Source organism: Pituophis catenifer, unplaced genomic scaffold, assembly GCF_029215685.1.
Source record: "Pituophis catenifer annectens isolate HBS135680 unplaced genomic scaffold, rPitCat1.0.hap2 SCAF_14, whole genome shotgun sequence".
Taxonomy (NCBI): Eukaryota; Metazoa; Chordata; class Lepidosauria; order Squamata; family Colubridae; genus Pituophis; species Pituophis catenifer.
In genome coordinates this window covers 10,866,183-10,889,836 of record NW_027256894.1, presented here as the reverse complement: position 1 = coordinate 10,889,836, position 23,654 = coordinate 10,866,183, and the positions used below count along the sequence as shown (strand labels likewise).

Below are 23,654 nucleotides of genomic sequence, written 5' to 3'. Positions count from 1 at the left end.
CTGGCGTCCCTGTGTGTGTCTAAGTTGGGGCCGGCGTGCCTGTGTGTGTAGAAGTTGATCTATGTGTATACATGTGTGCACTGACTTGCCACTTGTGTGGCCTGTACACTGTACACCTGTGGCTTGTGTGTACAATGAAATTGAACGAGCCTCCCTTGGTGCAGGCCCCCCCCCCCCAACCTCCCGAAACACAAAATACAGAAGTCTGACAGCCCCACGGATAAAATAAAAGCTATTTTTCAGCCTGTTCGTTCGGCTGGCTATGCTTCTATATCTCCTGCTCGATGAGTTTTAAAACGTGTCCTACTTTTCTAAGCCCCTCATCATGAACCATCTTTTATGAAAGCCAGGCTGTTTGAGGAAAAACAGCCCAAGCAAAAGTTTTTTTTTTTAAAAAAATATATCTTTAAGGTTCTGAGGCTAAAGATGTTTGATGATCTTCTGAACAATTACTCAGGAATCCGTTGAGCCCACATTAAACATCTGGTGATATTCCGAGCAGTTGCTAAACATGCATCGTTTGAAAAGGTCACGGTTGACAATTCCTCCACCCCTCTCTTTAGAATTCCTATTTATTGCTATCAAAATGTGAGGCTGAGCTATATATATATATCTAAGACTCTTATTTTCTGATATTCTGTGTTCCTTCGTGGATTTTTCTTACCTTGGAGTTTAATCCCAGATTTCATGGTGGTTTTCTCTGATGCTGGAAAGGAAAAGGGGAAAAAACAAAACAAAACAAGCCACCAATTTCCTTTTCTCTACTTGTGCGGTGAAGATCACATCATTTCCAAGTTTTATGATAATCCCGGTAGGTTTATAATGGATAAACAATATTTAGCCTCCCCATTTTCGATGTGCGGGAGATTTATAATTTATTTTGTTGAGTGTGCGAGCAGGAGTCTCCAGCTGCAGAGCAGCTGTTGTAGCAAAGCTGCACAGCAAGAGCTAGCAGTATTATTTTGACTTGGATCAAAAGGGACGGAAATTATTTGAACAGTTAGGGAAAATGGTTGTGTTTTTGGGTTTTTTGTGTGTGTGTGTGTTTTTTTTTGTTTGTTTCGTAGCATTGATTTGATTTGTCACTGTTGTTTGGTTTCAGGCAGGCTAATAACTCAAATGGGGCTTCTTGTTTCTGAAATGTGTTGAGCATTAGAAAATAAGACCTATATAAGAGGAAGAAAGCTAGGTGATTAAGGCACCAGGCTAGAAACCAGGAGGCTGGGAATTCTAGTCCTACCAAAGGCACAAAACCAACTGGGCGACTTTTGGGAAATGTCTCTCTCAGCCCTAGGAAGAACTAGACAAGGGCAAACCATTCCTGAAAATTTTCCCAAAAAACTGTAGGGACACATGCAGGCAATGGAATGAGCTCCCCCCGGAGAAACAGAGGATCCCGGATCTGTACACCTTCCGTCGTGCGCTTAAGACTTTCCTATTCCATCAAGCTGGCCTGGCCTAAATCTTCTCCCCTTTTTAAATGAAAATTTTTAAATGTAAATTTTAATTTGTTTTAAATTATGGGGTATTTTAAATTCAGCCAAATTATTTAATTCATTTTTAATTCATTTTAAATTTTTGTATTTATGTGTTTTATCTCGTGGCTGTTCACCGCCCTGAGTCCTTCGGGAGAAGGGTGGTATAGAAATTTAATAAAATAAATAAATAAAATAAATGATCAGAAGTCAATGCTGACTCAATACCAAAAGGAAGGGAAGTACCGTGTTTCCCCGAAAATAACATCTCCCCCCCAAAATAAGACCTCCCCCAAAATAAGACCCCCCCTGAAAATAAGCCCTCCTCTGAAAATAAACCCTCCCCTGAAAATAAGCCCTCCTCTGAAAATAAACCCTCCCCTGAAAATAAGCCCTCCTCCCAAAATAAGTCATCCCCAAAAATATGTAAACGCATGCGGAACAGGTCCCTGCCATTTCCTCTGGTTAGGGTTAGGGCAGGGGTCAGTAACCTGTGCCTCCGGAGCCACATGCAGCTCTTTGGGCCCTCTGCTGTGGCTCCCTGTTGGGTGATCCCACCACTGGCTGGCCCCACCCCTCCCAGTCACTCCTTGCCTGGCCTGAGAAGGTAAGGGTGATGGCGGGGGATGGAGAAGCGGCCGGGGCAGAGACAGAGAGATATAGAGAGAGGGTGAGAAAGACATAGAGACATACAGAGAGAGAGAGAGAGAGGGAGGGAGGGAGGGAGGGAGGGAGGGAGGGGAGAGAGAGATATATCAAGAGGGTTTTGTGGCTCCCGGTGTTTTTTAACAACTGGTTCTCTGCCCTAATGACCGGCTGGGTAGGCATGGCTGAGGGGGTGTCATGTGACTGGTAGAAGTCAGTGACATCAAGTTGGCCACGCCCACCCAGCTTTTGTGGCTCCCGATGTTTTCTTTTCTGTGGGAAACAGGTCCAAATGGCTCTTTGAGTGCTTAAGGTTGCAGACCCCTAGGTTAGGGAGATAAAGCTGGAAATCAGGTAAGATGGCAAGAGGATCCCCGTCTTGCTCCATGCGCCCCAAAATAATAAGACCTCCCCGAAAATAAGGCCAAGTGCTTATTTCGGGGTTCAAAAAAATATAAGACAGGATCTTATAAGAAAAAGGCAGAAGAAAGGAGAGCATCGCTTAGAAAAAACGATAGTAATGTTCATAGGTTCAGCCAAAGATGCTTTTTCCAAAAGGCAACTGGATTTTTATTATTATTATTTTTCTTTGAAAAGGTTTTGCTTCTTCTCATCCAAGAAGCTTCTTTAGAACTTCAGAAGTGAAACATTTTCAAAGGGGGAAAAAAGAAAAACCCAAGAAAATCCAGTTAGACTTTTGGAAAAAAACACCTTTGAGACAACAATGATGACCTGGATGATTGATGACCTCCATAGACGTTCACAGGTTCAAAATTGCTTTTCATGAGTAGAACAATCTCGCTATTAGAAGGTATTCTTTGGAGGGGCAGTTGGGCGCTTGGTTCGTGCAACACATTGGATTTGAAGAGAAAAAAAGATGCTTGGAAGCACACACGTGCATTCCTGTAGCACCTGTTGCTAGTTCTTTATACCTGCTGCATCTTTTCCCAGCTGCTGCGTGATTGTGGGAAAAGATGTGTTTGGTTTTAAGGGGTTGCCAACTGATGCCATAAGTTGCCTTCCTACCACCCACAGGTCCTGGCGTATTCTGTAGCATGGTTTCCCTTTTGAATCTAAAAGGCTGCACAATCCTCTTAAACCCTTGGTTTGTTACTTTACTATCTTCTAGGTGACTTCCGTTGAGTACTAAGTAGAAAAGCAGAGCTGTGAACTGCAGAAAACGAACGGGATTTTAACAGATTAATAGAGTTGGAAGGGACCTTATAGGTCATCTAGTCCAACCCCCTGCTCAGCAGGAGACCCTGCACCGTTTCTGACAAATGGCAGTCCAATCTCTTTTTGAAAGTCTCAAGTGATGAAGCTCTGACAACTTCCGAAGGCAACTTCTGTTCCATTGGTTGATTGTTCTCACCGTCAGAAAGTTCTTCCTTATTTCTAGGTTGAATCTCTCCTTGATCAGTTTCCATCCATTATTCCTTGTCTGGCCTTCAGGTGCTTTGGAAAATAGCTTGACCCCTTCCTCTCTGTGGCAGCCCCTCAAGTATTGGAAGACTGCTCTCATGTCTCCCCTGATCCTTCTCTTCACTAGACTAGCCATGCCCAGTTCCTATAACCGTTCTTCATACGTTTTAGTCTCCAGTCCCCTAATCACCCTGGTTGTTCTTCTCTGCACCCTTTTAAGAGTCAACATCTTTTTTATAATGTGGTGACCAAAACTGGATACAGTATTCTAGATGTGGTCTTATTAAGGCTTTATAGAGTGGTATTAGTATTTATTTATTTATTTATTTATTTATTTATTTATTTATTTATTTATTTATTTATTTGTTTGTTTGTTTGTTTGTTTGTTTGTTTAATTTATATGCCGCCTTTCTCCGGAGACTCAAGGCGGCTTACAATACATTTTAAAAAAAACCTTTATAAAAACATTTTAAAATTAAAATATTAAAACCCATTCATACCATTTATGGCCGGATCTCACAAGATCGCAATAGTACCTCACTTGATCGTGATTATATATATATATATATATATATATATATATATATATATATTTAATTTGATTTATATGCCGCCCTTCTCCGAAGACTCAGGGCGGCTTACAATGTGCTCAGCAATAGCCTTCATCCTTTTGTATATTTATACAAAGTCAGCTTATTGCCCCCACAAACTGGGTCCTCATTTCACCTACCTTAGAAAGGATGGAAGGCTGAGTCAACCTATATCCCTCTGTTAATGCAATTTAGGATTGCATTGGCTTTTTTTGGCTGCCGCTGCACACTGCTAGCTCATATTTAGCTGGTTGTCCACTAAGACTCCAAGATTCCTCTCACAGTCACTGCTATTAAGCCTGATTTCACCCAGTTTATTAAATAAGGAGTTTTTATGAGGACAAGAACCTTGTCTGGGATGGCCCCTTGTTTCTAGAATCCTTTATCTTAAGAATCTCACCAGATGTTTTTCTCTGTCTCATTTTAAAGACCAAGAGCTACTGTCGATAACTCTGGGGAGATTGCTTTTACTGATGAATGAGATTCACTTAGATCTTTTAATGTCCCTGTTTGTTGTGGTTCAATTACCTTAACCGAGAGCTATTGATGAGCCAAAAGTCAAAACTGAGCTGTCAAATACCCTGTTGTAAGGAAGTAGCTCTTAGCTCCTGACCTAAGTTTTTCCCCTTCTTAAATGGAAATTTTAAATTTGGTTTTAAATTATTGGGGTTTTAAATTCAGCCAAATTATTTAATTCGTTTTATTCTATTTTAAATTTTGTATTTATATGTTTTATTCTATGGCTGTTCACCGCCCTGAGTCCTTCGGGAGTAGGGCGGTATACAAATTCAATAAAATAAAAATAAAATAAAAATAAATAAAAGAGAAAGCAAAAAAGGGACCAATGCAACTATTTTATCGTTCTCTAGGTAAAGTGGATACAGCAGCAAGAGGTTAAAGCAAGAGTTAAAAGGCGAGTTCGTCGGAACCACCGTTTCGTTTCGTTCAATGACCCATCTTGGCCTGAAATGTGGTACATGGTAACTATACATTTTGTGTGTGTGTGCGTGTGTGAAAAGAGCAGCTATTGCCATAGGAAGCTTAAGATGCCCTAATCGTGGAATGACATCACAAGGAAGTCATTATTTGAACACTACTTGAAAAAAAATTATTTTTACTTTATTTATTTAGTTTTGCTTTGTTTTATTGTGTTCTCCTTTGTTTGCTTCTTATATGTATACATTTCAATTGTCTTTATAGTGGGTTTATTGGCTCTTATTGCATTTGAGCTTGCTTGAATGGGTTGTTTTAGTGTTGCAGTTAGTTTTGTGATCATCGACAACAAAATAATAATAGGTCCTTGGAAGGACTCGGTAGGTGGATAAAAATGCTAAATCCAGCCGAAGCATCTAGTTGACTGGGCAAGCCACCATCATAATGGTGTATGTGCCCAAGTACATGCAGATTTGCAATAAAATTAATTGTTGGGTAAGAGAGGCTGAGATCCCTCTTTGGTATGATGATCTGCAAGTTTTACCTACAATGATTTCAGCTTGCAGGTGAATCATGCTATCTTTGTGGGATGCTACCCTGTTTCCCCCAAAATAAGATATCCCCTGATAATAAGCCCAATTGGGCTTTTGAGCGCATGGCAATAAGGCCAAGTCAGAGGTGGGTTTCAGCAGGTTCTGACCAGTTCTGGAGAACCAGTAGCGGAAACTTTGAGTAGTTCGGAGAACCGGTAGTAAAAATTCTGACTGGCCCCACCCCCATCTATTCTCTGCCTCCCAAGTCCCAGCTGATCGGGAGGAAATGGGGATTTTGCAGTAACCTTCCCCTGGATTGGGGAGGGAATGGAGATTTTATAGTATCCTTCCCCTGCCACGGCCACCAAGACACACCCATCAAGCCATGCCATGCCCACCAAGCCACACCCACAAAACTGGTAGTAAAAATTTTTGAAACCCACCACTGGGCCAAGGGCTTATTTCAGGGTTCAAAAAAATATAACACAGGGGTCTTATTTTCGGGGAAACACGGTAGAAGAAGCAGGCCAAAAGAAGCAAGTTCTACAACTGAGGGTTTCGTTCTCTATATTTATTAAGAGTTTTCATATAATAAGAGATGAATTAAAAAAAGGAAAGGAAAGGAAGGAAGGAAGGAAGGAAGAAAAAGAAAGAAAGAAAGAAAGAAAGAAAGAAAGAAAGAAAGAAAGAAAGAAAGAAAGAAAGAAAGAAAGAAAGAAAGAAAGAAAGAAATGTTAAAAAATATATGAAATATATGAGTATAGAGCTGTGGTGGCGCAGTGGTTAGAGTGCAGTACTGCAGGCTACTTCTGCTGATCACTGGCTGCCAGCAGTTTGGCAGATCAAATCTCACCAGCTCAAGGTTGACTCAGCCTTCCAATCTTCCAAGGTGGGTAAAATGAGGAGCCAGATTGTTGGGGGCAAAAGGCTGACTCTGTAAACTGCTTAGAGAGGGCTGTGAAGCGATATACAAGTCTATTGCTATTGCTATTGCTAATGACTTCCCACCTTCTAGCCACTTTCATGAGACCTGTCTCTAGCCTCTGAGTGGTATTAACACATATTTTGGGGTTTGAATGGCTGATCTTAGAAATTCGAATTCTACAAATTCTAATGATCCAAAATTGGGGAAGAGGCCCAGCTGGGCACCATAAAGAAACTGTGCTATGGGCTTGGCTTCAAATAATTTGATGTCTGCAGGTATATAGGGGTAACCTCAAGTACCATAGACCAGTGGTTCTCAACCTGTGGTCCACAGACCATTGGGGGATTGTGATATCATCACAGGGAGTCTACGAAGACTTGACATAGGCTGGTGCTTTAACTCTTGAGTTAAGTCTTGGTGGTCCGTGGCCATGCTCCGTGGCCACAAAAGGTATTTACAGGCAGTCTGTGGTAAAGAAAAGATCGAGAACCACTTCCATGTACAATATCAATTTGCCACAAATATTTTCTAACTAATTATCTGAGCCGCGGTGGCACAGTGGTTAGAGTGCAGTACTGCAGGCTACTTCTGCTGATCACCGGCTGCCAGCAGTTTGGCAGATCGAATCTCACCAGGCTCGAGGTTGACTCAGCCTTCCATCCTTCCGAGGTGGGTAAAATGAGGACTCAGATTGTTGGGGGCAAGAGGCTGACTCTGTAAACCGCTTAGAGAGGGCTGTAAAGCACTATGAAGCGGTGTATAAGTCTAAGTCAGGGGTCAGCAACCTTAAACACTCAAAGAGCCATTTGGACCTGTTTCCCACAGAAAAGAAAACACCGGGAGCCACAAAACCCTTTGAACATCTAAAATGACGATAACACTGCATACATCACTTTTTACCTTTATGCTATGCATAAAAAAAACTATAGCGTGCTGCATTTATGAAATCAATGACCTGCTACAGAGAGAACGCATTTTGATTTCTGCATGCAACAAAAACATTTTGAACTCCAAAAAAAAAGATGGGCCGAAAAGCTCAATAAACCACGTGCCAGCGGGTGTCACACATTGGCAGTTGTGACACATATTTTGAGTGACAGGGAGCCACAGCAGAGGGGTGAAAGAGCCACATGCGGCTCCAGAGCCACAGGTTGCTGACCCCTGATCTAAGTGCTATTGTTATCTATAAGTCCCAATAAAAAAGAGATAGTTTCATTCTCTTTGGTTTCCCCCCACCCCTAAACAGCAAGAGAACTTGGAGAAGCAACACACACACAGGCAGACTGGCAGACAAGAACAGACATTCATTCGTTTTTTTTTTTTGTTTGTTTGTTTGTTTTTTGGTGTGTGTGCGAGTCCCACGCTGTGCAGGACATTTGCTGGTGTGAAAACCACCTTGGAAACGGTCAGGGTGTTCCCGAAAGTCTTAAAATAACCGCAAAACAGGTTCTTAGTGATTTGCTTGGTAGATTAGCTGAAGCTGAGCTGCTCTACTTTGGAGCAGGCGGCCACTCCTGCACCCTCTTCAAGGAAAGTTTCACATCGAATGCTTTACAGTAGCTAACCTTGCCAGCTGCCACAAAAGGACAATAACTCCTGCCAAGTTGTTTCTGTCTGGTTCGGGTTGCCAGCTATACGGCATCAGGTTAAATCCAGAAAAAAGGACCTGAGTCTGAAGCGAAAAAGTTCAATCTTGGAAATAAAATGCACTGTGCTTATTTCAGCTACCAGTGTCTGATATCCAGCCAGCATCTGAACTAATGCAGTAATTCTTTCATAACCAAGAGAATGGTTATTTCATATTTAAAGGATCAATTAGGAAGGCTTAACGTCTGCAGGTAGTCCTCGACCTTACGACCACAACGGAGCCCCAAATTTATGTGGCTAAGTGAGAAATCTGTCATAAGTGTGAAAAATGTCTGGAACCCGCACTATATATCGGACATTAATACAATTGAGAGAGTCCAGAGATATTTCACCAGATGAGTCCTCCACTCCTCTGCTCGCAACAAAATACCTTATGCCACCAGGCTTGAAATTTTGGGCTTAGGCAATTTAGAACTACGCCGCCTTCGGTCTGACCTAAGCGTAGTACATAAAATTATCCGCTACAATGTGCTACCTGTCAATGACTACTTCAGCTTCAAAAGCAATAATACATGAGCACACAATAGATACAAACTCAAGGTAAACCACTCCAAACTCGATTGCAGAAAATACGACTTCAGCAACAGAATGGTCAATGCATGGAATGCACTACCTGACTCTGTGGTTACTTCCCCAAACCCCAAAACTTTAACCTTAGACTGTCTACTGTTGACCTCACCCCATTCCTAAGAGGTCTATAAGGGGCGTGCATAAGCGCACCAGCGTGCCTACCGTCCCTGTCCTACTGTCCCCATTTATTCGTATCCATTTCCTGTATTCATAATCATGTTTATACTTATATCTGTTATCTTATACATGCTTGTCAAAATAAAATAAATAAAATAAACACAATTGCTGGTCCTTCCATTTTCAAACTCAGAGTAGCTACCGGAAGGCTGTCTTTTTGACTTGAGTGTGACAGGTACAGGAGTGTGACAGGTACAGCAACAGCGTACTCACTGCTGTCTTTGTTCTCAGCATTGTGAAGACAACAACAGCGAATGCAGGTCTGAAATGAATGTTCTGGGAGCTTGGCAAAGAGGATACACCGGCAAAGGTGTCGTAGTGACTATCCTTGATGACGGCATAGAGAGGAATCACCCTGATCTTGTAGAGAACTATGTAAGTAAAGGTGGGAGCGGTTTGGCACACATCTTTGGTTGTTGCCTACTTGTACAATACAAGAGAAAGAAGCAGGGAAGATTGCTATGCAATAGAACAGAACAGAACAGAACAACAGAACAGAACAGAACAGAACAGAACAGAACAGAACAGAACAGAACAGAACAGAACAGAATAGAATAGAATAACAGAGTTGGAAGGGACCTTGGAAGTCTTCTACTCCAACCCCCTGCTTAGGCAGGAAACCCTATAGCATTTCAGACAAATGGTCATCCAATCTCTTCTTGAAAACTTCCAGTGTTGGAGCATTCGTCACTTCTGGAGGCAAGTTGTTTCACTAGTTAATTGTTCTAACTATCAGGAAATTTCTCCTTAGTTCTAAGTTGCTTCTCTCCTTGATTAGTTTTCACCCATTGCTTCTTGTCCTGCCCTCAGGTGCTTTGGAGAATAGCTTGACTCCCTCTTCTTTGTGGCAGCCCCTGAGATCCTGGAACACTGCTATCATGTCTCCCCTAGTCCTTTCTTTTCATCAAACTAGACAGACCCAATTCCAGCAACCGTTCTTCATATGTTTTAGCCTCCAGTCCCCTAATCATCTTTGTTGCTCTTCTCTGCACTCTTTCTAAAGTCTCCACATCTTTTTAACATCGTGGTGACCAAAACTGGATGCTGTATTCCAAGTGTGGCCTTACCAAGGCATTATAAAGTGGTATTAACACTTCATGTGATCTTGATTCTGTGATGCCAGCTGACTTTGCAATATTTCAGCAGAAAAAAAATCAAGGCAGTTATTCTGGTAGTGAATGAAGATAAATATACGTGTCCTAGGATAATGTCACAGGATCCAATCTTGAGTCGTTCACTGGGACCAAAAGTTTATTCTACCAAGCTGTTGGGCTCATACTGTAGCCCATCATCAGGGATTTTCTCTGTCTCCAGAATATTCTGGTAGTCTCCAAGACAGTCGGGGAAATGGAATAGGGTCTCACCCAGGACCCTGCAAAGGGTCCATAGTTTTCTTCTATCACCTAGTCTGCAACTGTGTTCCCATAACAAGGGGGTGTTAGAACAATTGCTTTAAGGGTACCCACTGTATTTTTCAGACTATAACACGCACCAGAGTATAAGACACACCTTAGTTTTTGGGGAGGAAAATAAGAAAAAAAAAATCTGCCTACCAGCATCCATCTGGCTAGCATCTTTAGCAAACAGCCTGGAACAGGTATATTAGCCTGATTCAGCACAAGCAGCTGATTGGCGGGTGGATTGGCCTCCTGGAATATCCCCAATCAGCTGTTCCTAGAAGTGAACTTTAGCAACAGGTTCACTGGTTGTGAGCGTGCACACGCTTCAAAAGCTCCTTTAGAGAGGCTGCGTTTTAGGCCTCCGCACGCCCAGCTTTTGGCCTCTGTGTGTCGCGTTTTTGGGCGGCGATCGGTGGCGATGTGCTTTGGCAATCACCGCAGCCTTGAACGGGGATTTCGGAGGCTGAAAACGCAGCCTCTCAAACGGAGCTTTCGGAGGCAAGCCGAGGCAAAAACGCAATCCAAGGAGTGGGCGATGTTCTGTGTCAATGGCTGCAGCCTGGAACAGGTATAAAATGTGACGCGTGGAGGCCGAAGGGTGGGGACTGGCGAGTAGGCGGGGCTACATTCAGTGTATAAGATGCACCCAAATTTTCACCCTCTTTTAGGGGGGAAAAAGTGAGTCTTATACTCCGAAAAATACGGTAAGTTTGAAGTTTTGCCCTCTTTTCCTGAACTTGGACAGCTGCGAGTCTTGGAAAAGGCGCCATTATTTTAAGGAGCTGATGACCGGCTGAGAGAGAATGTCCACGCCATCCCCAAAGGACTTAGCCTGCTTTCGATTCCAGCAACTACACACACCTCTTGTGTTGTTCTTCCAGCTTGGATATTCGAGAGCGGTGAACTTCTCTGAGAAGTTCTTTCAGCTCAAGAAATCCGTTTTCTTTTTGCAAACTGCTTTGAACCAGTAAATAAGCAAGCCAGAGAACGACTCGTCCTGTTGAATGCAGCGAAGTTTACTTTTAAATAAACCAGTTGTAGGCTTGTTGGTCTGAACAGATCTCAATGCAGAGATGGGGAGCCTGTAAAAAAAAAAAAAAAAAACCTCCTGAGATCTCTGGAAGAAGAACAAGGTTAGAAGCAGAGTGAAAAGGAGGTTTTACAGAATGCAGAATAAATGAGTTGGAAGGGAGCTTGGAGGTCTTTTAGTCCAGCTCCCAGCTCAGGCAGGAGACCATTTCAGACAAATGGCTGTCCAATCTCTTAAAAAAAACCTCTAGTGATGGAGCACCCATAACTTCTGAAGGCAAGCTGTTCCATTGGTTAATTGTTTTCGCTATTAGGCCATTTCTCCTCCGTTTAGGTTGGATCTCATTCAATAAGCTTCCACCCATTGCTCATTGTGTCTTGTTTTTTATTTATTTTTTAGTTGTGCTTTAGGTTATTTTTTTTCCCTCCCTTAGGACCCCCACGCAAGCTATGATGTCAATGGAAATGATGAAGACCCAACTCCGCGCTATGATCCAAGCAATGAAAATAAGTGTGTTCCATTTTTTTTCCCCTATCTCTCTCTCTCTCCTACCACTCCCCGTTAAGAATGGAATTGAGCTGCCTTTTACTAAGTGCCTCTGTTTTTGTAGTTACCATATTTTTCAGAGTATAAGACGCACCGGACTATAAGACGCACCTACCATTTTTGGTGAGGAAAACAAGAAAAAGAAATCTGCCTCTGCCTCCCAGCAATTTTGTCTCCTTGCAGCAAACAGCAAACAGCCTGCTTTACTTTCATTTTTGTTTTCAGCATAGCTTGATTAACACAAGAAAAAAAATCTGTTCCCAGCAATTTACCTCCTTGAAGTAAGCAGCAGAGGCCTGCACAGCAATAGGCAATGGCAATCCCTGCAGCCTGAAATAGCCGAGAGTCGGGAGGCTGATCCAATGGACAATCAACTTGTGCTAATTAGGCTATGCCAGGGGTGGGCAATTGTGGCTCTTTTACAACCTGGGCTATGCTGAACCTGAAATGGGCTGTTTCTTCTTGCTGCAAGGAGGTAAATTGCTGGGAGGCAGAGGCCAAAGGGTGTGGGGCAGTGGGTTGGAGGGGCTACATTTGGTGTATAAGATGCACCCAAATTTTCACCCCCTTTTAGGTGGGGGGAAGGTGCGTCTTATACTCCAAAAAATATGGTAGCTATTTGCCTATCAGCCTGAAAAGCAGCTGGCTACTATGCCCCTACTATGCTTCCTGCCGAAATAACCCGCCTTCAAAAGCCTCATTCCAAGGGAGAGTTTTACGCGTAAAAGGAAAATTCCAAATTTGGCTAAAGGGTGAGTCGGTGGGAGAATGCAAAGCAGATAATCTTACATCTGTTTTGCATGGTGCGGCCATGTGGCCCCGTGTGGCTTGCCAAGCTGAAAGTTTTAGCTAATGTGAGATTTTTACAAGGACCGGGGGAGTGGGGGGGAATGGAGAAAGGGGCAAGTCAATTGGTTTCAGGTTGCTATTATATTATATATTTTAAGCAAGGCTCATTAGTTTTTAACAGCTGTGAATTGAGCAAGAGAATTCTTCCTTCTCATTGATTGCAGCTCTTGTATGTTGAACTGTTGTATTAAAGTTCTCATACTCCGTTACCAAAAAAGGTGATGACCCCTATTCTTAGGTTTGGGTCTACAGTAATTAGGGAATCCGTTCAGGTACGACCAAGCATTAAATAATGATAGTTGTGCTGTCTATGGACACAATGCTGTACCTATTCTGACCTCGGCTTCCTGAGTCAGTAAAACACTCGAGTAGTCCCAAAAACCTCTTTTATTGCAACAGCTGTGAATTCTGTCCATTCACAGATGAGTCCCAAATAGTTGTAAAGAGTCCTTCTGCATAAGGCTGATAATCACCCACCTTTATCTCCCTTGACACATTGCCAAAGACCTAATTGGCAAAGCCACACGGAGTCCAGAATCAAACAGAGCTTCAGACTTTAAACTGAACAGAATTAACAACGTTGTTTCCCTCAAAGGCCCATGTGCCTTTGCTCCTCCTTTAAGTCTTATGGGAGGGGCCAATCATCTCCAAGCCCTATGTCAGCGCCTCAGCGCTGCCATAGAGAGGAGAGATAAGCTCTGAACTTTTGCCTGCTAAATCCCGTTGAAGCTCGGTCGTCGTGGAAATGAGGAGGGGGGAGTCATTCCTGTGAAATGATGAGACAAGAAGTCAGCAGAGGGACTTGGAAGATAGCCAATGAGAAGCAGAGAATTGGGGATCGGAAAGGGAGGGATTGGGGGGCAAAAGGTCAGTCTTGTCCGCATCGAGTCATGATCCGGTTGCTGTGCTCGAATAAAGAAAAGATTTCCTTAAAGATTGGCAGTTTGGAAATTCATTTATTTTGAGATAGCATTGAAGTCTGACACCCTACTCCTGAGTCGTCCCTTTTGTTTTAACTGTTCTTGCCTTCTGGCAGCTCTGCACATACGCGCACTGGGAACAGGCTCCCCTGTTCTGCTGTCTTGCTGAGGTCCGACTCTGGAGCCTCCGGAGGCAGCACGTACCTCCCAGATGGCCCTTTCTCTGCCTCCGATGCAGAGCCCTCGTCCGAGCCTTCCCCGGACTCCAGGACTGGCCCATTTTCCTCCCCAGCCTCCTCACTGTCTGACTCTGCTGCCAGCTCTGCAGGTTGCCAGCGGATCACAACAGTACCAAAAAAGAAAGGTCATAATTTAGCCCTTAAGGAGCTTGCAGTCTGAAAGTAGACACAAGAAAGAAAGACAAGTGGAAGGAACAGAAGTAATCGGGCATACAAGGAGTCCTCATTTAGGGACCACTTGCAAACTTTCTGAACTTTCAAACAGGAATGCACAAAGGCATAGAGTTGTGGTCATCAGTTTAATCTAATCACATTTAGAATGTAAATTGGGTTCTGGGGAAGGGGCTCGCCCATACGTGAAAAATAACTGCTCTCTGGGCCATATAATCAGCTACAAAATATATTTAGCAAAATGTCTACGGAGATTCTCAGTCATCCAGGTCACAGCTGTCAAAAAGGTGCTTTTTCAAAAGGCAAATGGACTTTGTTTTTCCTTGAAGATGTTTCGCTTCTCATCCAAAAAAAAGGTTCAGTTCTGACTGAGTGATGCAAGAGGGAAGGATTGATACTCCTTGCAGTCATCTGGTCATTACACTCTTTCTGAGAGTTGTTGAGGCCACTTGGAGAGCTCTCTCTCTCTCTCTCAATGAAGAGGAAAGGATACGACATCACCCATCTCCTATTTACAACACATTCCTTTCAGCAGTTCCAAGAAGTTTCCACATCCATTTCAGTGGTGCGATTCAATTTTTTTTACTACCGGTTCTATGGGCATGGCTTGGTGGGCATGGCAGGGGAAGGATACTGCAAAATCCCCATTCCCACCCCACTCCAGGGGAAGGATACTGCAAAATCCCCATTCCCACCCCACTCCAGGGGAAAGTTACTGCAAAATCCCCATTTCCTCCCGATCAGCTGGGACTCGGGAGTCAGAGAATAGATGTGGGCGGAACCAGTCAGAGGTGGTATTTACCGGTTCTCCGAACTACTCAAAATTTCCGCTACCGGTCCTCCAGAACTGGACGGAACCTGCTGAATACCACCTCTGGTCTATTTGCGCTATTCAGGTGTCCCCTGAGGGCAGAGATGAAACTCAAATGGTCTCAATGACTCTCAGACAGAATGCTAAAGACCAGATGACTGCAAGGAATACAACTCCTTCCATCCTCCACCATTCAGTCAGAACTGAAGAAGCTTCTTGGATGAGAAGCAAAGCGTCTTCAAGGAAAAACAAAAATCCAGTTGCCATTTGAAAAAGCACCTTTGTTTAGCAGTTCAGTCTCTGCTACTCTCCTGCAAGATGATCTAATGGTATGTGGAAAAGACCTTACGAGAATTGGCAGAGAGGTGCTGTCTACTAGGAAATGGTGAGATAAGAGATCATAATGGGTAGAGCAAGAAGTTCAGACAGGAACTTGCTTAGTTTCTTGGGCTATAAAAGATAAAATAAAAGCTAACAGGAGAACTGGATTTTCAGACTTGTTAGTTTCTTTACAACAAAGTAAAATTAGCCTCTCTGATCATGTTTCCTGTCTTGTCTACCAGGTAAGGCTGACAGATGCTTTCTCCCAATTTTCCATTTGTCTTTTTCTGGAGAATGGAACATAGAACTCTGCCGATCATCTTTATCAGGAAAGTGTACAGGGATCATTCAAATATGATTTGCTTTGCAACTTGCTAGCTCACTCTTTTGTTTTATTTTTAAAGTTAAATAGATTAAAAAGTTTAGTAGAGCAAGAAACCTGGCAGGTACCAAGGGCACTTAGCTTCTCCTGAATGTCTGTGTTCAATCCTTCTCTCTTCCTCTCTCTGCTTAGCATTTCTATTTCTTAAAAGCAATTCTGGAGGTGGCTCAGCCATTGGAACAATAGTTTTCAGTCGGGGCATCCAGCCAAACTATAGTTGAGCCTCATTAACCATAGTTTGGCATGCAATCAGAAATAAGATGCTACAGTTGCTTAATAAAGTGTAGAGCTGCAATTCCCTAGGCTGGATTGGGATGGGATGGGATGGAGTTATTTTGCGTTGAATTCTGCAGCTGTTTGGCTGCCCTGCAAATTTATTCCTCCAAGACTTAACAGGACTCAGCTTGGTATGAAACGCTCTCTTTCTAAGATCAGACTTTCTCTCTTCTAATGATAGTAATCCTCCAAGCACTTCATTAATTGAGAGGATTAATTGTCAAAAACTTCGATGCACTTTTGAAACTTTTCCGAACGCAGGCTGCCGTGGAGGCGTTCCACTTTAATGAATACCAGAAGGCAGAAACGTAACTCAGTAATCCCCTGGATGTGCTTGTCCTTGATTTGCATAGAGTGCCTTTGCCCATCAAAAGTTTACTTTCCCTCTGTCTAGCATTATTTATAATACCTGCCGTGGTAATGAAAAATAGCTCTGAATCAGAGTCCAGAGTGGCTGTGTTTAGCTAGCACACAAACATTGTAGCACCGTGAGAGCCTCAATGTAGATGAGCAGGCTGAGCCGGAGGGCGGCGTTAAATATGTCATCAGTTTGGAGTTGTCGTGCAGCCACAAGAGACCCAAAATGACTCAGTAATATCTGAACAAACAACATTCAGACTAATTTGCATCTCATAAAAAGGTGTTTCAAGATCTGTGTTCTGACAGATGAGCGCAACTCAAAACACACTGACGATGTCTCCTCGAATGGTGACAAAATGTTTGCAACCCAATTGCCAAGCTCGGAGCTCAAACCAACAACCTAACAAGAGGCCCAAGTCTGCCCCTCACCGCCACCATTGATAAGATTCAATGGTGAAATCCATTGACCCTTATCTAGTGCCAATTTGACTTGACCGTTTAGTAGACCAGATTTTTGTGTACATGTAGCTGAAAAAAACTCCTTAAATGTTTTGAAATCAATTCTTGTTCCTGGTTTCCTTAGCTTGATATCAATATGTCTCTTTGTGTTCTATGAACCAAACTGATTGAGTTAGTTTGGCAAACCACAGCAAAGGTATTTGACCAACACAGCAATTGAAAACTACCGTATTTTTTGGCGTATAAGACATACTTTTTCCCCCCTAAAAGAGGGTGAAAATTTGGGTACGTCTTATACACCGAATGTAGCCCTGCCCACCCGCCGGCTCCCATCCTTTGGCCTCTGCCTCCCAGCAATTTTGCCTCCTTGCAGCAAACAGCAAACAGCCCATTTCAGCTTCAGCACAGCCTGATTAGCACAAGCAGCTAATTGTCGATTGGATCCGCCTCCCGACCATCAGCTGTTTCAGGCTGCAGGGATTGCCATTGCCTATTGTCGCCTCTGCGCGCCCAATTTTGCTGTTTGCTGCAAGGAGGCAAAATTGCTGGGAGGCAGAGGCAGATTTTTTTTTCTTGTTTTCCTCTCCCCAAAAGGTAGGTGTGTCTTATAGTTTGGAGCGTCTTATAGTCCAAAAATTACGGTATTTTTCTGGAGTCCTGATTGTTTCCCTTGACTGGACTGCCTGAAAAGTCAGGATCATAGGGTGCACATATCCCAAACTAAAATACCTGATTCTTTGCACCTAAAAAGGTAATCATTGAAAGATCTAGGCTACCTTCCATGCCATCTTCTGTAGGCACGGAACTGAATTTTCCATTACATATTTAGGAGGGGTGATCCTTCAAGGGGTGAAGGATTATAGTCGAGCTAAACGTGTATTAGATGCAATATTAAAATCAATAATAATGCCAAGTGAATGATGAACCCATTAAGACAAATCCAGGCTTATTTTTAAGAATGAAGTGGAGGCATGCCTTGAATGAACACGGCCCCAATGCCTCAGAGAGGAAATAACAGGCTGTTCCTTCTCCTGCATTCTCCATCCCAAATAAAGCTTGCAGGGAAGAACAGGAGAAAAACTCCTCTGATGGCAAGTTTCAGTCAGTTCTCTGTGGCTAAATTCACTCATTCTCTCTCATTCTCTCTCTCTCTGTCCCAAAGGTGCTTTTTTTTTTTTCAAGAGGCAACTGGACTTTTCTGGTTTTTCTTTGAAGATGTTTCGCTTCTCATCCAAGAAGCTTCTTCGGTTCGTTCTTCTTCAAAGGTGAAGAAGCTTCTTGGATGAGAAGCGAAATGTCCAGTTGTCTCTTGAAAAAAAGCACCTTTGCTTTTGCACTATGACCTGGATGACTGAAAATCTCCATATTCATATTCTCTCTCTTTCTCTCTCTTTCTTTCTCTTTCTCTCTCCCCCCTCTCTCTCTCCCTCTCTCCCTCTCCCCCTCCTTCTCTCTCTCTCTCTCTCTCCCTCCCTCTCTCTGCCCCCTCTCTCCCTCTCTCTCTCCGTCTCTCTCTCTCTCTCCCTCCCTTCCTTCCCTCCCTCCCTCTCCCTTCCTCCCTCCCTCCCTTTCTCCCTCCCTCCGTCTCCCCTTCTTTCCCTCCCTCCCTCTCTCCCACTCTCTCCCTCCCTCTCTCCCACTCTCTCCCTCCCTCCCTCTCCCTCTCTCCTTCTCCCTCGCTCCCTTCCTCCCCACTTGAAATGTGTACAAGATTTGTACTGAACTCTAAAACCTTTCTGTGAATTCTCTTCCTAGGCATGGCACCCGCTGTGCAGGTGAAGTGGCAGCATCGGCAAACAATTCCAACTGCATTGTGGGCATCGCATACAATGCGAGAATTGGAGGTGAGAAAGAGGGTCCTTACATTATTTATTTATCATGTGTTCATTAAATTTATTTCCCGCCCATCTCGTTTCAAAGCGAATCTGCTGAACTTGAGGGGTACGTGGTTGTTTTTTTTTTTTGCCAGCAGCTGTTTTTTTTGGTAGAAGACTGTTTTATGAACGCAGTTGAAACCAATGTACTGTTTCAAGGATTCCCATTACTATTACTATATATTTGTTTCACCGTCAACCTCTCTGACCCTAAGTCTTGTCATTTGGGGGTCCCACAAACCAAACCAAACCTTATGCTATTTTGATTTGATTGCTTATTTGAGCCTATGACTATCATTAAGTGTTGTACCTTATGATTCTTGACGAATGTATCTTGTCTTTTTATGTACACTGAGAGCATATGCACCGGATATCCGGAGCTACCGGATTGGGCGATCCAGTCCGAACCGGGAGCATTTCACCCCTGGTTTAGAGAGAGAGAAAAAATGTCCCTTTGTTTCAATAAACATGTCTTTTTAGCCCTCAGAAAGGAGCACTATTATCACTGTTTTATATACTGAGTCAAATCCATGCTTAAACACACAGGTCAAATATTTAGCTTGGCTGCCATTCACAAAATCTTACAAAATGCGGTCGATGTCGGATTCCCTCCAGAGAACAGGACGACTGCTTAGGAAGTGTTTCTTTATTGTACATAGGCTATATGGGGCATCTGATGGGCTCTGAATGGGTGGAAGAAATGCTAAGGAATTATATCCAATCGTACTCCAAAGGCTTCACATTCTTTTTCTGCATAGACCTTATGAAGAGAGGCCTTCTGCTGCCTTTTCTCACTTGTCCTCATCTTATCTGTTGGAGATTGTAGCATGTGAGGTGCTCTCTGAATGTGGTGGTTTTCTTGCGGATGTTTCATTACCCAGCTAGATAACTTCATCAGTGTTAGAAGGGAATGGGGTGTGCAGAGAGGAGGAGGAGGAGGAGAAGGAAGAGGACAACAACTATGGGGTCCTTGGTGCTCTCTGAGCTTGGTGGTTTTCTTGTGGGTGTTTCATTACCCAACTAGATAACTTCATCAGTGTTAGAAGGGAATGGGGTGTGCCGAGAGGAGGAGGAGGAGGAGGAGGAGGAGGAGGAGGAGGAGGAGGAGGAGGAGGAGGAGGAGGAGGAGGAGGAGGAGGAGGAGAACTATGGGGTCTTTGGTGCTCTCTGAGCTTGGTGGTTTTCTTGTGGGTGTTTCATTACCCAACTAGATAACTTCATCAGTGTTAAAAGGAAATGGGGTGTGCAGAGAGAAGGGGGAGGAGGAGGAGGAACTTCAGAATTTTTACCAAGGGGTTCTCTGCCCGGTTGCTGGGTGGGCATAGCCATGGTGCATGTGGCCTAGTCAGTCTCCTGCACCACAGCGGGGGGGGGGCTTATTTGCCCTCCCCAGGCTCCAGAGGCCCTCTGTTTCCGGCCTTCCCAAACTTCCAGTGGGCCCATTTTTCGCCCGCCCTGAGCCTCCACGTGCACCCTACACTTACCTGCATCCAAAACCGGACTCTTGGGAGGAGCGGGGTGGGGTGTGTGAGGCCAGCCAGGAGTGGGATTTGGGGGTTCTCAAATCTTAGCTAAAGTTAATCTTAGCTAAAGTTTCTCCTGAACCCCTGCGAATCCCCAGCAGCCCAGCCCTGAGGAGGAGGAGGAGAAGGAGAAGGAGGAAGAGGAGGAGAAGGAGGAGAAGGAGAAGGAGGACAATGACAACTATGGGGTCCTTGGTGCTCTCTGAACTTGGTGGTTTTCTTGCAGATGTTTCATTACCCAACTAGATAACATCATCAGGGTTAGAAGGAAATGGGGTGTGTAGAGAGGAGGAGGAGGACTAAGGGATCCTTGGTGCTCTCTAGCTTGGTAGTTTTCTTGAAGATATTTCATTACCCAAACCAAGTAACATCAGCGCTACTAGCAGGAAAACAACCAAGCTCAACGAGCACCAAGGACCCTCCTTCCAACCCTGAGCTACAAATAGTCTCCTTTATTGGTACAGTAGCATGTTTACATTCTCTGCATTCTTTTTCTCCGTCTAGATAATTCCACAAGTTAGTCTGGGATTTTCCTCCCGCAAAAGCAGCCCTGATGCTTGGCGCAAGTCACACATGAATTGACCCTGTGTTCTTGTTCTTGAAAGTGTCTGTTCTGGGTGGGGCAGAGTAATAGGCTTCCCCCTGTCCCTGCTGATAGCCGAGGCTCCTCTGCCCCATTGAATGGAAGATATTTGTATCCTGCCACTCAGAAGCGGCTTGCTTTAGGTTAGGAGGTTTTACAGCAACTGAAAATTATTCCAGAAGAGCCGTGGTGGCGCAGTGGTTAGAATGCAGTATTGCAGACTAATTCTGCCAACTGCCAGCAGTTCGATTCTCACCGGCTCAAGGCTGACTCAGCCTTCCATCAGTGCTGGGATTCAAAAAATGTTACTACCGGTTCTGTGGGCGTGGCTTGGTGGGCGTGCCAGGGGAAGGATACTGCAAAATCCCCATTTTCTCCTGATCAGCTAGGACACGGGAGGCAGAGAATAGATGGGGGTGGAGCCAGCCAGAGGTGGTGTTTACCATGTTACTCACTTAACAACTGTGGCAAGAAAGGTCGTAAAATGGGGCAAAACTCATTTAGCAACTGTCTTGCTTAGGAATGGAAATCTTCAGCTAAGTCATCGTCATAAGTCAAGAGCTGCCCGTCCTAAACTCTCTGTTGTGGTTCGTAAACAGCAGTGGCTTTAAGCTAAGTCAAATCCAAAATAGCTTTTTTTTTTTTCCTCTTGGAAGGAAAGGGGGGGAAAGTATTTTTGTTTTCTTTGCTTTCGTGGTTTGCCCAAGGGACACACACAGGGGTGGGATTGAAAAATTTCAGCAACCGGTTCACTGCCTGGTTGCTGGGTGGGTGTGGCCATGGGGGCGTGGCCTACTTGGCCTGCTGCACCATGGCAGAGGGACATTTTCTCCCTCCCCAGGCTCTGGAGGCTTTCCTTGAGCCTCCAGGAGGGCGAAAACAGCCTCCCCTGGGCTCTGGAGGCCCTCCTGAGGCTGGAAAATGGGCCTGTTTCCGGACTTCTGGTACTTCCGATAGGCCAGTTTTTTCCCCTCCCAGAGCCTCCACACGTGCCCTGCACTTACCTGGCATCCAAAATGGGCAGCGTGGAGACTCCTGGGAGCGGGGGAGGGGACGCGGGGTCAGCCAGTCCTTGGAACAACCGGTTCAGCGAACCAGATTAAAATTAACATCCGGTTTGCCCAAACTGGTCCGAACTGGCTGAATCCCACCCCTGGATACATATTCTGAGACCCTTCCTCTTCTGATGTCTTCTGCAACGAGATCTGCCCTTTGAAGTGGCCATCTCCAGAAACAAACGGGTTTTGTAGCTATGGCAAATGAGAATGTCCCCTTGGGTTCCTCTATGGATGCCAGCCTACCTTTATCCCGTGCCCAGCTCTAAGCTCCTTAAAGACTAACAGATTTATGGCGACATCAGCTGGTGCAGCCAATAGCTCCATTTTGTCTGACCGAGAGCAACGCTTTAAAGTTTAATCTGTGCAAGCTGAGGCTGCCATAAATCTAGGGTTGTTGAAGGGTTTGCCTAATCAGGGAATCCCTTGGGGAATTCCTGTCTTTGTAGGTGTCAAGAGTAACCAAACCAGGGGTGAAATGCTCACGGATCGGACCAGATTGCCCAATCCGGTAGCGATCTTGGCTGGTGGTTCGGTGATCCGATAGCCATCCGCTTGGGTGTCATTACTTCCTGGTTTTAACCATGAAGTAATGTGTTTTTTACCTTCTGTGCATGCACAAAAGGTCTGCATGTGAATATGATGGATGCGGCACTTGCGCTTCCAAGCCAGTAAGAAAAGTAAGTAGATTTCACCCCTGAACCAAACAGCCTTATCTTAACTGACAGGGATCATCTTTGTTTGGTCCAGGTGTAAGGAGCCTTCTACTTCTATGAAGTCCTCACACTTATGCCCAAAGAGACTTCCTGCAAACCCAATTGTTGAGGTGTCGAGCCTGACTTTGATTTGGATGTGGGACTGTTTATATCTTTGGGTATTCTAATATGAATTCAGTTTGACACAGTTTGGAGCTGAAGAAGGAATAGAACTCTCAGTCATAACATCATAGCCAGCCAATGAGTCACACACATTCCAACAGCTGGGTGACCGGAGGAGGAGGAGAGAAGTTGCTAAGCAACCAGCTCCCATCTTGGTTGGCCAATATGACAAGTTTGTTTTGGAAACTTAAGAATCTCAAACTTATATTGGGGTGAAAAGCCCGGGAACTTCAGTACTGGCTTTTCACCAGTTAATGCCAATATAGTGTATCTAAATAAATTTGTACTTTGAGATAAAGGAATGCCTCGGAGTTCAATTTGTGATGGGTACATTACTTGGAACCTGACATGAGGATTGGGCTCTGCTTGGTGGCGAGTCTTGTCCATTGGGCTCCCAAAGGTCCAATCTCGGGTTTTTGGGTTTTTTTAACTTTCTGCCCTTTCATTGCCTTCCTGTTTGTGTTGTGTTCCGTTGTTCCTTTTTTTGCCAAGAGCAGAGTACATTTACCGTTCAATAAACACAGAGAGGATACTAATCCATCGTTCCTGTTTTCCCCGTCTCTTGAAAGCTGCGAGCCATCAGAAGTTTTTATGGCTTACACTGTGGGAAATGGCTGATTTATCCCTTCTCTTTTCCATTTTCTTTTTTTAAACCTTAACTTTTTCCCTGATCATCTAATCGATTTCCCCGTCAGGTTGGCTGAAAGGTTTGACTGTAATTGTAAAGTCTGCTCTTAGCTGCTGGGCTGTTCAGATAATGGCGAATATGTCTGCGATGGAGGGATTTTAAAAAGTCACGATACGAGTCACATACAGATAGTCCTTCACTTTTGACCACACTTGGGAGCAGAATTTACGTTTTTGTTTTTTTTTAAATTTGATTTATATGCCGCCCTTCTCCGGAGACTCAGGGCGGCTTACAATGCGTTAAGTAATAGCCTTCATCCTTTTGTATATTTATACAAAGTCAGCTTATTGCCCCCACAAACTGGGTCCTCAATTTACCTACCTTAGAAAGGATGGAAGGCTGAGTCAACCTTGAGCCTGGCAAGATTCGAAC

General features: G+C 44.1%; 1 protein-coding gene across 1 annotated transcript in view; it reads left to right on the top strand.

Moving 5' to 3' along the window:
* The window catches only part of PCSK6 (proprotein convertase subtilisin/kexin type 6), a 127,707-nt gene that overhangs the window by 36,447 nt on the left and 67,606 nt on the right, over positions 1–23,654 (top strand). The window contains exons 3-6 of the mRNA XM_070953271.1: positions 5,002–5,112; positions 9,149–9,292; positions 11,781–11,857; positions 18,437–18,525. Coding sequence (XP_070809372.1) covers positions 5,002–5,112; positions 9,149–9,292; positions 11,781–11,857; positions 18,437–18,525 — 421 coding nt within the window. The remainder of the gene's footprint in view (positions 1–5,001; positions 5,113–9,148; positions 9,293–11,780; positions 11,858–18,436; positions 18,526–23,654) is intronic.